We start from the raw sequence: 15449 nt of genomic DNA on the forward strand, positions 1-15449 counted from the left end.
GCCACTTTACAGCTTCTGAGCTTGGAAGCTGTTGTACTTCTATATAGCTATCTGGCTCACACTGTGCCATATTTACATATACACTTGTCACCTTAAACCGCTCTGGCAGCTTGCCCTTTGTGGCACGTTTTGACCTGCGCAATTGCTCCTCTTGTGCCCCCTCTGACTGTTGGCTGTCAGAATCTGTCTCAGACTTTATGTCTGGACGTGCCTCTAGGGATAAAGACCTCCGTTTATTTACCTCCCTTGGGCTTGGTGTTGCAGGCGACCTGCTTCGCTTTTGCTGTCTGCTAGGCCTACTGACTGGCGATGTTGGAACACTCCTAGATTCTGGCTTTTCTACCTTAGGAGAAGAACCTTGTGCCTGGTCAGAATCTGCATCTGAACCATGTTGCACCGTCCCCTTCTGGCTCACCACCCTCTGGACTTACTTTCTCAGTATAAATGCCTAAATCTTCTCTCAAAATTTCAGGGTTAGCATGTGAGTCCATCCGGATTGCTCACAAAATTCAGCGCTCCTACTGAGGACCACTCTTGTAGTATCCCCATCTGGGTTCACGAGTCTCCAAGATTTGGCATGTGGTTCGTACCCGCAAAAGATGAGTTTCCTAGCCCTTGGACTTCCCTTTTTCCTTAACGCTTTTGGGATAAGTACATAGGCTTGAGATCCAAACACCCGAAAATAATTAACTTTGGGCTTCTTCCCATATAAAGCAAAATATGGGGTAGTATCAATTACCGAATTATATACTCGGTTCAGAATATGAGTAGCCGCCTGCCAGGCTTCCGCCCAGTAACTTTGAGGGAGTTTGGCATCAAACAACATAGAGTTTGCCAACTCTTGCAGAACCCTGTTTTTACGTTCGGCCACGCCTCCTTCTTGGGGGGAATAAGGTGTAGACAGACGATGCTTAATTCCCCTTTTCTTAAAGAAATTCTGCAACACAGACCCGGTAAATTCTGACCCTCTGTCTGTCTGAAAAGCAAGTACTCTAGTGCCGAATTCAAGTTCTACTGCATGAACCCAATTTTTAACTGTTTCTGCAGAATCTGCTTTTGTTTTGAGAGGAAAAAACCATGTGACTTTTGTTTTGTCATCCGAGAGACACAGTGCATACCTTGAGCCTCCCATGCTAGCAACAGGCATTGGGCCACATAGGTCCATATGCACAAGTTGGAATACTTTGTCAGATTTCCTATCTGAACTGGGATAGCTGCATCTATGAACCTTCGCCCTTTTGCATGCAGTACAATCCAAATACTTAGTACATTTGTTCAATTTGCACCCTTCTGATAATTCAGGTTGCCTTTTAACATACTGAAAATCAATATGTCCCAAACGGCGGTGCCATAAATGAACACAAGAATTATGGGTAGGCGAGTTCACACAACCAGCATGAATCTGTTCAACTTCATCTGGACTTGTCTCAAAATAATATAACCCATTTCTGCATTCCACCTGCAAAAGAGATACGTTATTCTTTGAAATAGTGCAAACCCCATTTTCAAACACAGTTTTAAACCCATTTCTATCAAGTTCTGACACAGACAAAATACACCCCTTCATTCCCTTTAGCACGTAGGCATCAATTTCTGTTTGCAAACAATTCAAGAACACTGTGCCTACGGTCTCTAAGGAACGTTTAGTTGAATCTGCCATTGTCACAACTTTAAGGGTTTGCAAATGTCTGCAATTCTGCAAATGGACACTAGATGGCGCCACCAGGTGGTGAGATGCACCACTGTCGATCAACCAGCGTAGATTGCTGCCTTGGCCACGCCCTTGCATCAACGCCATTGCTGAAGCCATGTGCTGTGGGAGTAGCCACGACCTCCTCCTCTTCTTCGACATCCCCTGGAACTCCTTGTCTGGTAACTAGGGGTAACGACCTTGGTGCTGTCTTGACCAGGTTCACGTGTACAATTCCTGATTAAATGGGAAGAGGAACCACAGCGAAAACAGCGTCTAGCTGCAAAAGCATTTACTGTGTTCTCAAACTCAACATCCCCACTCTTAGGCACAGCATAACTCCCCTTTGAAGACAAACCTCTTTCTCTTTGCCTTTTATCCTGTTCATCTGCAAGTCGAGAAGAAATGTATTCAAGGGTTAATTCAGTTGAAGGCATAGCTTCCAAAGTTAAAGCTAGAGTCTCATAGCTTTTATCAAGAGAAGACAACAATATGTATGACAGCTGCTCCATAGAGAAAGGAATGCCCAGCTGTCTTAGTTGATTAAAGGCAGACACCATTTTGGCAATATGATCTTTCACACACGCTCCCGGCTGGAGACGTAAATCAAACAAACATCTTGTAGCATGGATCTTGGCCCCCGCAGTGTTTCTGGAATTTAGCCGCTGCAGAACCGTCCAGACCTCATGTGTGTTCTTTAACTCAGAAACATAAGGCATTTGCTCTGGTCCCACTGCCAACACTAGTAGACCTTGGGCTTTCCTGTCGTGTTTCTGTGAAGCTGCCGCTGTTGCTTTGTCTTCTGCAGACGCGTCTGCAGCTGCCTGTAAAGGCGGTGCTTCAGTATAACTCCACAACTCTTTTGCTTGCAACCAAACCCTTACTCTAGCCTTTTCCCATTGAGTCGCGTAAATGGGACAGTAAAACTTTCCTGGGACTCTGCCATCCTCCCTGGGGCTTAGGAACGATACTCACACACCTGTAGACCGTCTCCCAGCTGCTGAGGTGGCTCCTTGAAGAATAAGACGTCTTCCAGCGAGTACAAACTGTGCAGTGCCTGTTTAAAACTTTTTTCTAGGCACGTTGCAGGACTCAAGCTGCTTTGAAGGCTTTCGTTGTCGGCAACCGCTTCTGTCTTCGCTCCAGTCCTTTCATAAATCACTCTGAACTGCTCTCCTTATCTCCTTCTTGACGTACAAACCGACCATAACCTGTCCCATTAAACTTTAATTAGTTTAATGCTAATCAAATGTCCAACATTGTCCTCCAATCCCTAACAAGAATACTTCAGGGTTTTTTTTACATATGTCAATTTGAACATTTTTTTCAATTCATTGTATATCATTTCCCACAATTTTTAAACTTCTCTACATTCCCACCACATGTGATTATAAGTCCCTTCTTTTTCTATATATTTCCAACATATATTTCAACCCAGTTTTATACATTTTTGCTATCAGTACTGGTGTAATATACGAACTATACATCATTTTCATATAGTTTTCTTTCAAAAGAGAACAGTCTGTAAATTTCAAATCTACTTTCCACAATTTTCCCCAGTCCTCAAATTGTATGTTATGTCCTATATCTGGTGCCCATTTGATCATGACCATTTTTTCCTCCTCATCTTTTGTTTCCTGTTCTAGCAAAATATTATACATTTTCTTCAGCTGCTTCACTTCTTCTATAACTCCCTTTTGAAATCTAGAAAATGTATAACTAAATCCTTTCTTATTATCTGCCTCGTACATTCCATGTAATTGTTCGTAGTGTAACCAACTCTGCAAATAATCTTTTATTTCCTCATAGTCTTTTAATTTCCATTTCCCTTCTTGATTCTTCAGCTAATCTCTGTATGTATGCCACGTCCCTTTCTCTCTCTCCTGTATGACTTCTTTGATGGGAAGTGAGAGAGGAACTCTTAATGAAGCTCTTTCCACATTCCACACACTGATAGGGTTTCTCCCCTGTATGAATTCTTTGATGGAAAGTGAGAGAGGAGCTCTGACTGAAGCTCTTTCCACATTCCACACACTGATAGGGTTTCTCCCCTGTATGAATTCTCTGGTGCTTAGTGAGATCGGAGCTTTTTCTGAAGCTCTTTCCACATTCCACACACTGATAGGGTTTCTCCCCTGTATGAATTCTTTGATGGGAAGTGAGAGAGGAGCTATCAGTGAAGCTCTTTCCACATTCCACACACTGATAGGGTTTCTCCCCTGTATGAATTCTTTGATGGAAAGTGAGAGAGGAGCTCTGACTGAAGCTCTTTCCACATTCCACACACTGATAGGGTTTCTCCCCTGTATGAATTCTTTGATGGGAAGTGAGAGAGGAGCTATCAGTGAACCTCTTTCCACATTGCACACACTGATAGGGTTTCTCCCCTGTATGAATTCTTTGATGGAAAGCGAGACTGTGGCTGTAAATGAAGCTCTTTCCACATTCCACACACTGATAGGGTTTCTCCCCTGTATGAACTTTTTGATGGGAAGTGAGTTTGGAACTATCAGTGAAGCTCTTTCCACATATCATGCACTTATAGGGTTTCTCCCCTGTATGAATTCTCTGATGCTTAGTGAGATCAGAGCTTTTTCTGAAGCTCTTTCCACATTCCCCACACTGATAGGGTTTCTCCCCTGTATGAATTCTTTGATGGGAAGTGAGAGAGGAGCTATCAGTGAAGCTCTTTCCACATTCCACACACTGATATGGTTTCTCCCCTGTATGAATTCTTTGATGGAAAGTGAGAGAGGAGCTCTGATTGAAGCTCTTTCCACATTCCACACACTGATAGGGTTTCTCCCCTGTATGAATTCTCTGATGCTTGGTGAGATCAGAGCTCATCCTGAAGCTCTTTCCACATTCCACACACTGATAGGGTTTCTCCCCTGTATGAATTCTTTGATGGGAAGTGAGAGAGGAGTTATGAGTGTAGCTCTTTCCACATTCCCCACACTGATAGGGTTTCTCCCCTGTATGAATTCTGTGATGGGAAGTGAGGGAGGACCTATCTGTAAAGCTCTTTCCACATTCCATGCACTGATAGGGTTTCTCCCCTTTGTGAATTCTTTGATGGGAAGTGAGATGGGCACTCTGACTGAAGCTCTTTCCACATTCCGCACACTGATAGGGTTTCTCCCCTGTATGAATTCTTTGATGGGAAGTGAGATCGGAGCTCTTCCTAAAGCTCTTTCCACATTCCACACACTGATAGGGTTTCTCCCCTGTATGAATTGTTTGATGGAAAGTGAGACTGTGGCTGTGACTGAAGCTCTTTCCACATTCCACACACTGATAGGGTTTCGCCCCTGTATGAACTCTTTGATGGGAAGTGAGTTTGGAACTATCAGTGAAGCTTTTTCCACAATCCACACACTTATAGGGTTTCTCCCCTGTATGAATTCTTTGATGGGAAATGAGATGGGAGCTCTGACTGAAGCTCTGTCCACATTCCACACACTGATAGGGTTTCTCCCCTGTATGAATTCTTTGATGGGTGGTGAGATCGGAGCTCCTCCTGAATCTCTTTCCACATTCCACACACTGATAGGGCTTCTCCCCTGTATGAATTATTTGATCAGAAGTGAGATTGGAACTCTGACGGAAGCTCTTTCCACATTGCACACACTGATACGGTTTCTCCCGTGTATGAATTCTTCGCTGGGAAATGAGATGGGAGCTCTGACGGAAGCTCTTTCCACATTCCATGCACTGATTGAGTTTCTTTCCAATGAAATTTTGTTCATGGGAAGTGGAATGGGAGCTCTGACTGCAGTTTTTTCCATACTCCAAATTTTTATGTGGCTTCTCCTCTCTGGGGATTTTGTCGTGGTCACCCTTATTCTCGATTTCCAATTCATCACAATCTGCAATGGAAACAAAAAGGGATTAGAGCCTCAGGAACAAATGGAGAAGAACTGAAGGTAATTGGGTGTGTGTTCATTACCTGTGTTGTTTGTTTATTATAAGATTCTGATGAGTTGTTGAATGTTGCTTTATTTGATATACATTAGTGGTCAAAATTGTGGAAGTCTTTTAGAAAAAAGTGTATTTCAGAGGTTTGATGGCTCAAAACACCACTTCTTTTGGAGTAATATCATAAAATTATATATAAATGGAAAGATAATTTAATCAAGAAAGCAATCCAACAAAGTTTCTTCAATTAACTGTATTTAATCAAACGTTATAGCCAAATAACCAGAAAAAGGAGGCACCACTTGCTTAGGTTGACATTTTCAGTATGTTATGTGATTGCTATCAAGTTAGTTGGTTTTTTGTGTTCTTTCATTTAGTGAGGTTATAATAAAATTATAGAAATGGCACAAAGCGTTGACTGGTCACCCAGAAAGCGATGTAAGATTGTACTATTAAGTGAACAAGGCTACAGTTAAGAAGAAATTAGATTAAAGATTAGGAAAAACTTAACCAAAGCTGCCCTTTCTATATTTTTGAAGAGGTATAAGGAGACTCCGTCACTACAAAATCAGACTGGTTAAGGCAGGAAAAGGTCACAAAGGCAAGTGACGATTGAAGAATGGAGAGACTGTCCCTACATGACAGAAGAAAATCATCTGGGTGTATACAAGATGACATGGCGCAATGTAATGGGAAGTTAAGTGCAAGGACTGGTCTAAATGTTAGAATTATAAGGAAAAAGCCATTGTTATCTCTCAAGCAAAGGTTGAAAAGATTAAACCCATGTTAACTGGATAGTGGAACAATGGGACAGTGTTATTTGGAGCGATGAGACCCAAATCTCCTTTCTTGGTAGTGATGGCATTAAACATGCAAGGAGAAGAATCAGAGAACATTTACATCCTACTTGCATTACACCGACTGTGAAACACCCGGAAACAGTAGATCCTTGACTTACGTATGGTTCTACTTTTGTACCATTCCAGTTATGACCTTCAGTAGGCACTTCGACTTATGAACTTTCCTCTAGAGACAAGAGGTCTTGCCAGCAGCCTGGAGCTCGCCCGGCCGGCTGCAGGGCAGTGGTGGAGCCTTTGCCGCCGGGGAGAGGCCTTTAGTTTACTGGAACTCTCCCCGCCAGCTGCAGAGCAGCGCTGAGGCCTCTGCTGCTGGGGAGAGGGCCCCCATCCCACCCTCGAATCTGTGGAAGAGGTGCTGCCTGCAAGAGGCATAGCAGGGCGCACTGCAGCCCCAAACCCTGCCAAGAAACCAACCTGAGGAAGTCTAGAGAATAACCTGGCCTGGCAAGAAAAAAGCATGACCCTGGCTAAAGTGAATCAGCTCTTTACTGACCCTTGCTCTACCACCAGCTTGTAGCCAGATAAGCCCACCTATCCACAGTGCACGTAAGGGGGGGAAAAACGTTAATTTTTTTAATCAACAATACTGTCTTATTTATTTTATTGTACAGTACATTGGTTATTGCCTTCATTTTATGGATCTATGGTCTTGTTAGAGAGTAAAATCCATCTTAAATTGCTGTTTTGGGGGTGTTATTCATCATCTAGAATGGATCAATTCACATTTCCATTACTTTCTATGGAAAAGGGTGTCTCTACTTATGTACGTTTCTGGTTATGACCAGACCTCCAGAATGGATTATGGTTGTAAGTAAAGCTTCCACTGTCGTGTGATGACCTGGGGTTGTATGACAGCAAAAGTGTGGGCAGAATTTGAATCATTAATGGGAATGTTGAGCCCAAACTGAAGCATTCCACAAGTGATCTTTTCCCAGATACTGAAGCATTTCTATATATATTTATACAAATCTTTCTTTCTTTCTTTCTTTCTTTCTTTCTTTCTTTCTTTCTTTCTTTCTTTCTTTCTTTCCTATTTCAACAGGATTCAGTTCCATGTCGTTGCTGTGTGCAAAAGCTGCTTTCAAGATAATCCTATTCCACTGCTGGAATGGCTTGGGAATAGCCCAAACATTAACCCAATCAGAAATCTATGGAGCCAACTGTGGCATTCGTATGGAGTCCCCGGTCATCTCACGGACTATTGACCCATACACCACTAATCCGCTGCCACCAACCAGTTGGCCAGTTAAAGAAAAATGGAATCCAGTATAGATGGGAATTTCCAGAAGGAATTTCCTTCTATTACAAAGACAAGAGGTTCAAACTAAGTAGCCTTCAGGATCTGGAAAAATTCTCCAGAAGATATGATAAAGAGTTGGGAAAAGTAGAGAAGGTAAGACCAGGACGGGACCCGTCTGAAGAGGAGAAAAGGAGAGGGGAAGAAGAGGAAGAGGAAGAAGAGAAAGAAGAGGGAGAAGAGGAAGAAGTGGATAATAATAACAAGGACCCCCAAGTTTGATTTGGACTTGATAGAAGACTTGAACAAACCAGAAAAAGGCTCTGAAAAATACTTTCATGGAATGTGAATGGACTTAAAAATAAAAATAAAAGGAACAAAATAGAACATGTCTTGATTAAACGGAATTTAGATATAACCTGTTTACAGGAAACACATGTCAGAAGGAAACATAAGAGGGTTTTAAGTAATAAAAGATTGGGGAGAGACTTTATTGCCTCAGACACAAACAAGAAAAGAGGGGTTGTATTGTATATGAAGGAGAAATACGACCCAAAATTAATTTATAAAGATGAGGAGGGGAAAGTGCTGATAGTGCATATTACGTTCCAGGGGGGAAAGGTAATCATTGTGGGAATCTATGCACCTAATGACAAAAAAGCTGACTTTTATTCAAAGCTCAATGGAACATTATCAGAATTTTTGAATCAGAGAGTGATAGTAATGGGGGATTTCAACGGTGTGGTTATTCCAGATTTGGATAGATCAACAACAAGGCGAGACACAAATGAAGGTAAACTACCAAAAACATATTTTGATATATCAGACACTATGGGGCTAACAGATATTTGGAGACTTAGAAATCCCACAACAAAACAGTTCACATTCATTTCAGATCCAAATCAAAGCTTTGGTAGAGAAAATTACATTTGGACTTCTAAAGAATTGGTGCCAAGAATTTCCAAAATTGAGATTCTCCCAAGGACATTATCAGAACATAATTCGTTATATTTGGAGTTAAAAGGAAAATACCTTTCATCATTCAGATGGAAGATGAATGAAAGTTTATTCAATGACCAAAAGATAGTATATAGGGCAAAAGAGACAATTACAGAATATTTGGAATTTAAACAAAGGAACACCCATTGAAACAGTATGGGATGCAAGCAAATTTGTAATGAGAGGATTCCTGATCCAAAAGAACAGTTTTCAGAAAAGAGGAAGGGAGAAGAAAGAAGAAATCCTGTCCCATCTCATGGAGAATGAGAGACTGCTCACAATAAAACCAAAAGATGAGCTAATAAGACAAAATATTAAATTGTTGCAGACTCAGTTCTCTATGTTGGTGAGTCAGGATGTAGAGTGGAAAACAAAAACAATGAGACAAAGGAATTTTGAATCTGCCAACAAAACTGGAAAATTCTTGGCGTGGCAATTAAAGGTTAGACTAAAACAAAAAACAATTTGTAAGATAAGAGAGGCAGAAAAGATAATTGAAGACCCCAAAGAAATTAGAAAGACCTTTCTGAAATTTTATAAAGATTTGTATAAGAAAGAGAAAGAAGATGGTAAGAAAACAGAAAATTATATACAAAGCCATCAATTACAGCAGATCCCCCCAGGAGAAAAGGAACAATTAAACCAGATAATTACAGAACAAGAAATTGAGAAGGCGATAAAGAGAATGAAGATAGGGAAAGCTCCAGGCCCTGACGGCATTTCGGCAAAATATTATAAGACACTAGGTGGACCATTATAACCGGTACTTTGTGAGGTTATGAATCATATTTTGAAGGAAGGGGAAATTCCAAATACTGCAAAAAGGTGTACATCACTTTAATCCCAAAGAAAGATACAGATGGTTTGAGTGTTAAAAATTATAGACCTATTTCATTATTGAACAATGACTATAAATTATTTGCGGATGTGTTGGGTGACAGATTAAGAAAAACTTTTAAAGGAAGTAATACATAAAGATCAAGCTGGTTTTCTACCAGGGCGACAACTGAAGGACAATGTTAGGAACATAGAGGTTATAATTGAGTACTTGGGAGTCTAGAATTGATAAACAAGTGGCCTTGGTGTTCATTGATGCAGAGAAAGCATTTGATAATGTTTCATGGTGGTTTATGAAAGAAAACCTAAAAACAATGGGAATAGGAGAAATGTTTTTGAAAGGTATTGAGGCTATATACTCAGAGGAAAAAGCCAAACTTATTATAAATAATAATTTGTCTGACAACTTTGAAATATCTAAAGGTACCAGACAGGGGTGTCCTTTGTCACCCCTGTTGTTTATTACGGTTTTGGAAGTATTAAACAAGAATTTGAGAGAAGTGTCAGAAATCAGAGGTATTAAGGTGGGATCGAAAGAGTTTAAAGTAAAAACGTTTGCTGATGATTTAGTTTTAACATTAGAAGACCCAAAAACAGTGTACAAAAAGCCCTAGAGAAAATGGAGGAATTTGGAAAAGTTGCAGGATCTAAACTCAATAGAAATAAGACCAAAATGCTAGTAAAAAATATGAATAAAGAAGAGACAGAGGAATTGCAACACAGGACAGGAATTATGGTGGTTAAGAAAGTGAAATACCTTGGAATTTGGTTGACAACAAAAAATATAAATTTGTATAAAGATAATTATGAAACCACATGGAGAGAGATTAAGAAGGATTAAGAAATTTGGAACAGGTTGAAATTATCCTTTTTGGGCAGATTAAGATGAACGTTTTACCTAGAATGTTATTCTTATTCCAAACAATTCCAGTGATTAAAGGGACAGGACAATGTAGAGAATGGCAAAAAATAGTGTCAAGATTTGTCTGGCAGGGAAAGAAGCCGAGGATCAAAATAAAAATATTGATAGATAAAAATGAAAGAGGTGGCTTTGCCTTACCAGGTACGAATCTCATATGAAGCATCCTGTCTCGTATTGTTAAAGGAATGGATAACATTGGAAAATACGGACCTATTGGATTTAGAAGGTCATGACAACAGGCACGGGTGGCACTCGTACCTGTGGTATGATAAGGTAAAAGTAAAGGTTTTTTAAACCATGTGATCAGAAGGTCAATTTATGAACTATGGGAAAGAAACAAGAATTTAATGCAAAGGAAAACCCCACGGTGGATATCACCAATAGAGGTATTGACAGTTAAAAAAGTAAATATGAGGAAATTATTAGAAAAACGGAACAAGGGTTAAAACGTAAACCATATGATCAAACGGAAGGCATGTTTACAGGTTGGTTGCAATACCATCAGGTGAATGATATATTGAGTGAGGATAAAAGGAAAGCTGGGTTTAAGGATAAAAAATCAAGATTTCAATTAGAATTAGTGGAAGGCAGAGGTAGAATACTATCTAGGATATATGATTTGTTATTAGAATGGTTTACAAAAGTTGAAGAGGTGAAAGAAGGAATGATAAAATGGGCTATAGATTTTAGGCATAATATTGAACTGGATGCATGGCTAAAATTATGGAACAAAAGTAAGAAATTCACGGCGCGTACGGCTTTAAAAGAAAATTTAATGAAGATGATATATAGGGGGCATTTGACACCAGTAAAATTGGCGAAAATGTATAGGATGAGGGATAAGAAATGCTGGAAATGAAAAAAGGTGGATGGAGACTTCTATCATATGTGGTGGACTTGTGATAAAGTCAAGAATTTTTGGGAGTTGATCTATAATGAACTTAAGAAAGTACTTAAATATACCTTTCCCAAAAAACCAGAGGCTTTTTTGTTGGGTTTGATGGGGAAGGAGGTTAAGAAAACAGACCAAAGGCTATTTATGTACGCCACAGCTGCGGCAAGGAATATATTGGCCCCAAACTGGAAATTACAATAAGTTCCCACCATTGTGGAGTGGCAGACGAAAATGATGAACTACACGGAATTAGCCAAACTGACTGGCAGGATTTGGGATCAGGACGATCAGAGATTTCAGGAAAGTTGAGTAAATGTACTGTGTACTTAAAGGATAATTGTAAAAGATTTAAAAACACTGGCAGGATTGAAATAACTCCTACAATGTATAAGACAGATACAAGGTTAGAAATTAAAATACGCGACTGGAGAAAATAAGGGATACCTGCTGAAGGGAAGGAGGGAAGTCGCAAGCTCGGCAGAGCTAAAAGTATATATGTGATTTAAGGTATTGTAAAATGACTGTGTAAAGAAAACAATAAAAATTGATTGGTAAAAAATAAAAAATAAAGTTAATGTTCTTTTTATATGGGATCAGATTATAATTATTTATGTTTCATGTTTATATATATGTTGGAAGCCGCCCAGAATGGCTGGAGGAACCCAGCCAGATGGGCAGGGTAGAAATAAAAATTATTATTATTACTACAGTGGTACCTTGATTTAAGAACAGTCCTCTTCCGAAAAATTTTAAGTTTCTTCTTCTTCTTCTTCTTCTTCTTGTTGTTGTTATTATTCTTATGTTTGTAAACCGAGGTACCACTGTATTACTACTATCATCATCATCATCATCATCATCACCGCTACTTTTCCTGAGATTCAATAAGTCTAGTTCTTCTCTGGGATGAATTTTGTTTGGCCCAGTCATGGCATCCCCTCCATCTCCAATGTCAGTCGTCTCTTTGGTCAATCCAAGACTGACAGGAGCAAAAACAGAAAACCTGAAGCTACTTATCTTTCTGAAGCTGACATTGAAGATGGCCTGGGCAGTTCAGACCAGCCCAATCGTGGTAGAAAAAGGAATAATTTGAGGAAGATTGTTCAAAGAAAAAACTGTAATTTACTGTTTATTGTGGGGGTGTTAGGTTCCCAGGTGTTATAGCGGGCTCTGTTGAGCTCTGTGAAAATATGTGAGATTGGTCACATTGAGGTATTTTTGGAATTTTGAGGCAGATATAACGATCCCACAGGGAGCCTTACCAAGAGAGGCCACGATCCCACGATTCTCCTCCATGACGTCCTTATGCAGAGCTCTCTGGTCAGGATCCAGCAACGCCCACTCCTCGTCCGTGAAACGAACAGCGACATCTTCAAAGCACACTGGACCCTAAAAGAAAAAGGGAAATGTCCTCCTCTGAGACAGCAGAAATATGATCTGCTCCACAATGCTCTGTTGTTTCCTTCCTGTTAATTGCGGTGTTGTTTCAATAGGATTGCTTTGCTGCACATTTTATTTATGGATGCTTATTTTATTCTGCATTTAATTATGGGTATTCGTCTTTGTGCAAATAGGTGGTACTCCACCTTGTGTTTTCAGGCCACTATTTGTTCTCATTTGTCCACTGCTTAGAAACAAATTTTTGCATTCAGTTATCAATCTAGAAATAAAATAAGCCTCTTTTGGTCTTGGATGATCTAGCAGAGATTCCGGCGTTGCAGGGGGTCTCCTGGCTCAGAGAGACAAGCAGGGAGGGTGGCTTCTGGCAAAAGGAGAGGGAGCCACCGGTGGCTCCTCCTTCTCCAGACTCACCTCAGCCTCTCGACCTTCCTCTCCCACTCGCCTCCTTCCTCTTCTGCCTCTGATTCTGCACTGCATTCTGCCACAGAGTCTCCCAGCTCACTAAGCCCTGTTACCCCTTCAGCTTCTGACACCTCCTCTTCCCAGGCTTCTCCTTCTTCTCCCTCTGACCGCCCATCCTTCCTCCACCTCCACTCCTTCGGCTCTGAGCCATCTTCCCTTCCTGGTTCCCCGGCTGCTTCCTCCCACCATTCCTCTGTGCCCAACCAGTCCATGACATTGCTCCATCCCTCGGCCTCTGTCCCCACAAGGCAGCTTCCCCTGACCTGATCTGGTTCCACAGCCGCTGCTTCCCTTCTGCCCCCATGAAAACGTGGATCAGGAGTTCTTGCTGGCATCCTTCCGCCACCTGCAAGAGAAAAAAGGTAAGCAGGACGCCAGGAGTGCCTGCTTCTCTCACAGGTGAAACAGGGCATCTCTAACTACAGATGGGCCTTTGAGAAATCCTTACCTACTGAGAGTATTTGGAGGTTTGTGCCCATTTCATATGTTTGTTTGTGCAGAAATACATCTCCCCTCCTCTGGACCCTTGTTCCCAACTGTCTCCCCCCAAAACAAGATGAAAAGAACCCTCAGATGAGTTGGGAAACCAACAGAATTAGACCAAATGGAGAAAAGCCACCTTCCTCCTTACCCAGTGGCCTCTCTCTGGTGTCCAACGGAGGCCTCTCTGCCTCACAGGAATCCAGGTCCATTTCTGCAAAGAGATCCTTTCCCTGAAAAAGAAACAAGGATTCAAAACAGAGAATGGTGAGAAATACTAGAAAGAGAATGACAAAGACTTGAAGGGTGTGAGATCTCATTCCATGGATGCTTTCCCAGAAAAAGGATGGGCCATCAGCAGACCATTATGGGATGTTCTCTGTCCTGTTTGGAGCCCCTTGGGAGTATCCAGAGGAAAGTCTCTCTCACCTGCTTTCTCTCCTCTGCCTGACTCAGGAGGAAACCTTCGGCCAGGGCCACCGCCTGGGAACTGGTCTCCGCTCCACACTCCCTCACCCAGCTCTCCATCTCTGGTGGAAGGACAGCCAGGAACTGCTCCAAGATCACCAGGTCCAGCATCTCAGCTTTCGTGTGCCTTTCTGGCTTCAGCCACTGATGGCAAAAGTGGTAGAGTCGGCTGCAAACCTCTCGGGGTCCTTTGGCCTCCTGGCAGCAGAACTGCCTCAGCTGCTGGCTCTGCACCTCTGAGCGGAGGGTGTCCTCCTCACCCAGGATCTTCTGCACAGAGTTTTTCCAGAACCCCCCACTGCTCCCAGTTTGGTTGGCATGGCCTCTTCCTGTTCCAGGGCCGGCTGAGTCTTGCTCATCCATCTGTGCTCTCAGGAAGCCTCTGAGAGATCGGAAGGAACCCTTTGGTCTTCTGCCAAGTTCTGTCCGTCTAAATGAGAAGCTGTAGCAAATCCTACAAAGCAAATACATTGTTCTGTTACAGAATATGTAGGACAGGGGGGGAAATGGTTCCCTGAGCAAGCATGGATGAGTCTTGCTGGGAACCAGGGCTGGACTGCACCACATCCCAGACCATGAGCTATCTTTTTGAAAAGAAAGAGGAGGAGGAAGAGGAGAAGAAACAAGTCTCTAGCCTTCAAGCAATGCAGAATGTGGAGGCAACGGAAGGGATTTCTGTCAGATTAATCAACCTGGTTTCTCCATCCTTCCAGTCAATGCATGAAGCCAGAACCGAATGACAAGGGAGTTATTTGTATCTTGTGATAAATGGATGCTTTTCTCTAGTGGGGGTCCTGACCTGGGGGTCCTCTGGAGTTGCTCCCCACCCTCACCCCACCCTCACCCCACCTCCACTCCCTGCTTCTGTCTCCTTTTCTGCAATCCCTGCCGCTGTCCAGACAGATTCGTGGGGTGAGGTCTCTTTTTCTCTCTTCTGAGGGCCAGGAATGTATCTGGCCAACCCCCAGAGGGCCAAGTGGGTGGGGCCAAAGACATCTCCCTTGATTTTTTGATTTTTTGTTGTTCTGTTAGATAGCTTAACACAAACTGGTTTGCAATGCAGCAGCCAGACTATGGCCTGGGATCCCTCTCTTTATTCCTGGCCTCTCTTTCCTACTTTTCCTTCCTCCCTCCCCGTTGTTGTTTTTTTTTGGGGGGGGGGGCTAGTCCACCTCCTCCTCCAGCTTTGGAAAACCATTTGCACATGTTTCCTCTGTTGTGCAATGAGGCTGAGCGATGTCACACAGAGTTAAAGTCCCAGGGACTCCTTTGTTTTAAAAAGG

The 15449-nt window shown here is 42.0% G+C and overlaps 1 protein-coding gene across 2 annotated transcripts in view; it reads right to left on the reverse strand.

The window, feature by feature from the left end:
- Nucleotides 1-3129: 3129 nt before the first annotated feature.
- LOC114595138 (uncharacterized) overlaps nucleotides 3130-15449 on the reverse strand; it is a 51073-nt gene continuing 38753 nt past the window's right edge. For both annotated transcript variants that reach the window (XM_077928028.1, XM_077928027.1), the window contains exons 2-6: nucleotides 14128-14620; nucleotides 13850-13931; nucleotides 13482-13564; nucleotides 12618-12744; nucleotides 3130-5559 (exon numbers count right to left, since the gene is read on the reverse strand). In XM_077928028.1, the coding sequence (XP_077784154.1) occupies nucleotides 3494-5559; nucleotides 12618-12744; nucleotides 13482-13564; nucleotides 13850-13931; nucleotides 14128-14529 (2760 nt within the window). In that variant the 5' untranslated portion in view covers nucleotides 14530-14620 and the 3' untranslated portion in view covers nucleotides 3130-3493. The remainder of the gene's footprint in view (nucleotides 5560-12617; nucleotides 12745-13481; nucleotides 13565-13849; nucleotides 13932-14127; nucleotides 14621-15449) is intronic.

This window comes from Podarcis muralis, chromosome 4 (assembly GCF_964188315.1).
Source record: "Podarcis muralis chromosome 4, rPodMur119.hap1.1, whole genome shotgun sequence".
In the NCBI taxonomy this organism is placed as follows: Eukaryota; Metazoa; Chordata; class Lepidosauria; order Squamata; family Lacertidae; genus Podarcis; species Podarcis muralis.